Below are 6,593 nucleotides of genomic sequence, written 5' to 3'. Positions count from 1 at the left end.
TGATACTCCCAAAACAAGCATGCCGGCTTGTGTGCTAATCGTCAGTTTCGTGGCTGTGAGAAAACATTCCACAGATAAGTTGGAAAAATTTACTTTGACACTGTTAAAGTTTGTTGGTAAAGGTTTTTATTTTATTTTTAATTCACTTGAACAAAGTTTTGTTTACAGTTGTTGTTCACTGTTCACTCTGCTTTCACCTTTATAGGCTGACGGTTTTTCGTGAAATTCAATATTTTCCAAAACTTCATCAGTGGATAAGCAAAGAAAACTTATTTTCTGTGAAATTTTTGGATGAATTTTAAAATACGAAACTCTGCAAATTGAATTAGATTTTCAAACGTGAGGAAACAAGTTTAAATTTTTTATGACGTCGCAGAGACAACAAATGAACAATGCGTTTAGCATGTATTTTCCCATTGCGAGTCCAAAAAATGTATCTGATTTGAATTAAAATTGAATGTTTTTATGGCAAAAATTTTTTTTTTTTTTTTTTTTTGCTTTGTTATGATGATAGTTCTTCACAGCGTATTTTGGGAAACGTTAAAGTCACGGAAATCGGGCCCGAGCAAGGTTTCTTGCTGGTCACGGTGTGCTCTGTCTTTCCTTTGCAATTCGCCTTTTTTGGCCTACCAAGTGGAATTAAAAGTCCTTCATGTTAGCAGAACTGAAAGAAAGTCAAGCTCACACGATCAGGTTTAATTCTACATGCCAAATTTTGAGGAAAAACCCCACCATAATCCAACCTGTAAACCATGTCTTCCACACGTTTTGGGAGTACCAAGATGGCTGCTTCATACCGCTCGATGTGTGCTATCCAGTCTTTTTTTTCTTCTTCTTCTTTTGGTGAGGATAAGCGGCTCGGGAAATGGCAGGGTGAATCGGTAACTATCGTAATTGCCTTCACGTTGATGGTTTTGGCAAATAAAGAGTTTTCCATCATGTCCCGAGGGAATCGAGCCCCGATTTTTCAGTGTTGGCACAGGCTCGTTTTTAAATATCGGCACCTCCCAGGCGGGCGGTGCCAAGAACCAATCACACTAACCAGGCGCCGGTGCGCGAGCCCAAATCAAGAAGTCGAGGGGCTTAATTGGGTGTAAAATGGCGCTCTCGCAGGGGACAAAGAAGAAAGTTTGCTATTACTACGACGGTAATTATCCAATTTTGTGCCCGCTCGCCTTTTGAAAGGCATTTAACGGAGCGGCGGGCGAGCTGTAAATGCTTCGAAACACACAAGTGGTACGGCTTAAAAGTGCCGACGCCGGTCGCTTGGGCTAGCCGGTTTAGCAAGCTACAGCTAACTAGCTCGGTGCTAAGCTAGCGTAGCTGCTAGTGCGAACGCACAGGTGATGGATGACATTATGTAGCCAAAAACTAAAAACTAAACCAGTCAACAATTTGAATAATTTGAATTTAACCCTAACTTTCACCCATGTTGACTTTTTAAAAGGATGGTAAACAGCCGTGCTAACTTTCCTGCCTGTCAATTACAATCCACCGACTATTCAATCGGGAATTCCCCAATTGCTAAGATACATTTTTTTTAAAATTATTATTTTTGTTCTGGTCCCAGGCGACGTGGGGAACTATTATTACGGCCAGGGCCACCCGATGAAGCCGCACCGGATCCGGATGACCCACAACCTGCTCCTCAACTATGGCCTCTACAGGAAGATGGAGATCTATGTGAGGAGCGATTACTAATTGCAACCCGATTATTATTATTATTCATAATTTTTTGGGGGTATCGTGAGGGGGGGGGGGAATATACTTGTTATATTTTGGTGGATTTCTCTAAATTTATTGAACCACTTTAAAATATGCTCTTAAATCCATCAAATCATGCAAATGTACAATATATACAATGTAAATATATATATATATATATGTATAGTATAAATAAATTATATATATAGGTAATAGTTATAAATATAGATAATATATATATATAGATTTTCATAGAATTTATTTATAGATAATATAATTCATTTCAATAATTATTTTTCATGAAAAATAAGCAATTTAAAAATATTTTCATACTTTATTAAAAATAATAACAAAGAAAGTATGTTTTTACAAAAAAAAAAAACCCATCCCATCCATTTAGATTTTCAAATAATAAATTATTTTAATTATTTGAACGATGTGTCCGAAGAGGCCGCACAAAGCCAGCGGCGAGGAGATGACAAAGTACCACAGCGACGACTACATCAAGTTCCTCAGGTCCATCCGGCCGGACAACATGTCGGAATACAGCAAGCAGATGCAAAGATGTGAGTTCATTAATAGAAAAATATATAATAATAATAATAAAATGTGCGCATTACAAGCGACTCACTCGTAATTCCCCCTCACAGTCAACGTGGGAGAAGACTGCCCAGTGTTCGACGGCCTGTTCGAGTTCTGCCAGCTCTCCACGGGCGGCTCCGTGGGTGCGTTCGTCTCGAAGGCGCCGACGTCCCGTGACGATCCCGCCGTGGTGGCTTTTCATTTATCGGATGCGCGTGGCGTTGTTTCCCCCTCCCCCCCTCTAGCGGGCGCCGTGAAGCTGAACAAGCAACAGACGGACATCGCCGTCAACTGGGCGGGGGGGCTGCACCACGCCAAGAAGTCCGAGGCGTCCGGTTTCTGCTACGTCAACGACATCGTGCTCGCCATCCTCGAGCTGCTCAAGTAACGCGTTTACTATTTTTCACGCGTCTTCAAAAAATACAGTGGGGAAAATAAGTATTTGAACACCTGGAAAGAAACTTAATATTTGGTACAGTCGCCTTTGTTTCCAATTGCAGAGGTGAAATGTTTCCTGTAGTTGTTGACCAGGTTGGCACGCACGGCAGGAGGGATTTTGGACCAGTCCTCCACGCAGATCTTCTCTAGATCAGACAGGTTTCTGGGTTGTCGCTGAGAAACACGGAGTTTCAGCTCCCTCTGAAGATTTTCTTTCGGGTTTAGGTCTGGAGACCGGCTAGTCCCGCGCCAGAACCTTGATATGCTTCTCCCGTAGCCACTCCTTGGTTTTTCCTGGCTGTGTGCTTCGGGTCAAAGACCCAGCCACGACCCATCTTCAATGCTTGTTCCCCAAAATCTCACAAAACATGGCCGCGGTCATCCTCTCCTTAATACAGTGCAGTCGTTCTGTCCCATGTGCAGAAAAACAAGCCCCAAAGCATGATGCTACCACTTCCGTATTTCACAGGAGGGACGGTGTTCTTGGGATGGAACTCATCATTCGTCTCCCTCCAAACACTGTTAGTGGAATTATGACCAAAAAGTTCCATTTTGGTCTCATCTGACAAGAAAACTTTCTCCCATGACTCCTCTGTGTCATCCAAATACTTATTTTCTTCACTGTCATTTTTATGGTAGATAATGTCATCTAAAATGTCCGCCGCTCTTCCGGTGTGTGCAGGTACCACCAGCGCGTGCTGTACATCGATATCGACATCCACCACGGCGACGGCGTGGAAGAGGCGTTCTACACCACCGACCGGGTCATGACGGTTTCCTTCCACAAGTACGGCGAGTACTTCCCGGGCACCGGAGACTTAAGGGTGAGTTCCGGACCTCACCCCCGACGAGGGCGACGGTTCACGAGACGGTAACGCTCCTTCCTCCCTGACGCGTTCACTTGTAGGACATCGGCGCCGGGAAAGGGAAGTACTACGCGGTCAACTACCCGCTGCGAGACGGCATCGACGACGAGTCTTACGAGGCCATCTTCAAACCCGTCCGTGCTTTTCTTGTATCCGACGCCGCCGAGTCGGTACGGGCTCGTCGCGTGAACAGGCGTGCCCCGTGTGTTAGATCACGGCCAAGGTGATGGAGATGTACCAGCCGAGCGCCGTGGTCCTGCAGTGCGGCGCCGACTCCCTGTCGGGGGACAGACTGGGCTGCTTCAACCTCACCATCAAAGGTACCGGCAAGAATTTACTAAACGTACGTATGTACACTGACAAACAAACAAAAAGTTCATTTTTTTTCATGGACTGGACTCAAAGGGCGAGGCCTTAAGTTGGACACCTGTGGTATAATGTCTGTGTAAAAAAAAAAAAGTGTATATATAAATGTGCGCGTGTGTGTGTATGTGTGTATATATATATATATACATACGTGTGTGTGTGTGTGTGTGCAGCGATGCATCGGTTCTCGACCACAATCCATTCCAGAAAACCAAATCGATGTTTTCCCATTACAATGAATGGAAAAAGAAATAATGCGTTCCAAGCCTTAAAAATTTAGGCTTTTAAAGCATTTTTTTTTTTTTTTTTTTTTAGCTTTTCCTGATAATAAACTGCATAGTAGAAATACATGTATAGTTTAAATACTATTTTTTGCTCAATATGTATGCTTTAGTAGTAGAGTACGCTAGGCCAAGAGTGCATTGCTGTAACTGTAGCGACGCGCGCGCTACGTCATTTCCAATTTCTTTTTCAGGGGGCGTTTGAAACAAACAATAACAAAACGCGTCACGGGTGGGTCAGCTGCGCGTTACGTTATTTCCGGGTTTTGTCGGGGGCGTTCGAGTCCCGATTTTCGTTTGAAAACCAAGGCTGTAATTGGTAGATAACGTAAAATGGGAAATAGAATGCAGCGCTACATGGGAAAGTGCACGCTACGCACAAGATGCCACTGCACTTATTCCATGCAGTGATTCTGAAAGGCCACTAGGTGCCACTATTGCTCTGCAGACGCCATCCACGCGTAACCGTCACGTGATGCTTGTTTGCAGGCCACGCCAAGTGCGTGGAGTACATGAAGAGCTTCAACCTCCCGCTGCTGATGCTGGGCGGGGGCGGCTACACCATCCGCAACGTGGCGCGCTGCTGGACCTACGAGACGGCGGTGGCGCTGGACTGCTCCATCCCCAACGAGCTGCCCTACAACGACTACTTCGAGTACTTCGGGCCCGACTTCAAGCTGCACATCAGCCCGTCCAACATGACCAACCAGAACACGGACGAGTACCTGGAGAAGATCAAGCAGCGGCTATTCGAGAACTTGCGCATGTTGCCGCACGCGCCCGGCGTCCAGATGCAGGCCATACCCGAAGACGCCCCCCACCCCGACAGCGCGGATGAGGACGACGAGGACCCGGACAAACGCGTTTCCAGTTAAGCCTCGAGGCGACCCATCCTGTCGGCGCCGAAAGCTGTGAAACGCCTTAGCTCACAATCACGTCGTGGCTTTTGCTTTGTCGTTAAGTCCGCGCGCACGACAAGAGGATAGCGTGCGACGAGGAGTTCTCCGACTCCGAGGATGAGGCCGAGGGGCAAGGAGGCGGTCGGCGGAACGCGACCAATCACAAGAAGGCCAAGCGGATGAAGAAAGAGGAGGAACGTGACGCGGACGAAAAGAAAGGTACCGCAATTCACGGCCTTTGTAAAGGAAGTACTTTTTGGTACATACATAGGCCGCAGCTGTGGAAAAGCCGCAAGTGCCCGCATTGAAACACAAGATATTTGCAAAGACGGTACACAGTTTAATGCTAGCACGGCGCTAACGCTAGCGCAGCACTGACAGGGCCAGTGGGGGGAAGAAAAAAAAAAAGTTACTGGTTAAAAATCACAGAGACGCGCCAGTAACACAGAAGCAACATGCTAGTATAGTCCTAATGCTAACATGCCGCTAACAGGGCCGGTTTAAAAGACAAACGAAAAAAACTTACCGGTAAAATTCACTGAGACACGCCAGCACAGTGCTAAAGCTAGCGCAGCACTAACACAAGCGCGGCGCTAGCGCAACCCCAACAGCAACGCTAGCGCGGCGCTAACACTAACAGGGCCAGTTGAACACAAAAACTTACCGGTAAAAATCACTGAGACACAACAGTGCTAACGCTAATGCAGCACTAACATGGCTGGTAAAAGTCACTTCCTCGGCACATATATTCCGGTCTCTCCTACCTCTTCCGCTCGGGCGCCCCCTTGCGGCCGTTAGGGAAAAAAAAAATGCACAAATTAGCTGCATAAACTGCAGGGTTGAAAGCGCGTGGAAAAAAAAAAAAGTCCCGTTTTATAGGCCGGAAATTACGGTTATTGTTTTTTCCTTAATAGGGGAAATGTGCACTGATCATTTTTTTTTCTCTCTGCTTTGTAGATGTGAAGGATGAGCTCAAGGAGGAAGAAAAGATGGATAATTTATCGTAAGAACAATTGACTCACAACAGCTTTCTACCTCTGCAACAACTTTTGACGTTTTTAACTCTTGCAGAGCAAAAGAGGAGCTGAAGAACATTTGAAGACGAGCGCGAACCCCGTTGCCAGTGTTAAGCTCCACCCGGTCGACGCGCCTCACAGCACAAACCAAACACCCTCCTGTCAGGTTTGAGCTGCGGAAAAATGTATCCTCGTTCAAATGACCCTCGTCAGTATTTTTTTATACACGTGAAGCATCTATTATAATGAAAATGTGTAATTATGAGCTTCCTTGGCGTATCTTTACAAAGATATGTTTACAGCACTCTTTTGTTTCATCGTGAAGCCTTTTTTTTTTACCAACGCAATTTAAGCTTATTTTGTGATCGTGTACAAAGGTGATGTGATGTTACTTCCAGAACTTTGTAATAAAAAAGTAAAAAAACATAAAAAACAAAAAAA

General features: G+C 45.4%; 1 protein-coding gene across 3 annotated transcripts; it reads left to right on the top strand.

Moving 5' to 3' along the window:
* The first annotated feature begins 988 nt into the window (after positions 1-988).
* LOC133500113 (probable histone deacetylase 1-B) lies at positions 989-6,417 on the top strand. 3 transcript variants are annotated; one of them, XM_061818654.1, is made up of 12 exons: positions 989-1,147; positions 1,571-1,683; positions 2,153-2,270; positions 2,355-2,429; positions 2,532-2,670; positions 3,407-3,548; positions 3,632-3,724; positions 3,802-3,910; positions 4,727-5,107; positions 5,200-5,355; positions 6,094-6,139; positions 6,208-6,417. In XM_061818654.1, exons 1-12 carry the CDS (start codon positions 1,099-1,101, stop codon positions 6,233-6,235), a joined length of 1,449 nt encoding a protein of 482 aa, XP_061674638.1. In that variant the 5' UTR covers positions 989-1,098; the 3' UTR covers positions 6,236-6,417. The 3 variants fall into 3 exon arrangements, with proteins under 3 accessions (XP_061674638.1, XP_061674640.1, XP_061674639.1); XM_061818656.1 differs by having other exon boundaries at positions 1,124-1,236; XM_061818655.1 differs by lacking the exon at positions 989-1,147 and adding an exon at positions 1,188-1,343.
* Positions 6,418-6,593: the final 176 nt, after the last annotated feature.

This window comes from Syngnathoides biaculeatus, chromosome 1, assembly GCF_019802595.1.
Source record: "Syngnathoides biaculeatus isolate LvHL_M chromosome 1, ASM1980259v1, whole genome shotgun sequence".
Taxonomy (NCBI): Eukaryota; Metazoa; Chordata; class Actinopteri; order Syngnathiformes; family Syngnathidae; genus Syngnathoides; species Syngnathoides biaculeatus.
This window is presented reverse-complemented; position numbering and strand designations above follow the sequence as displayed.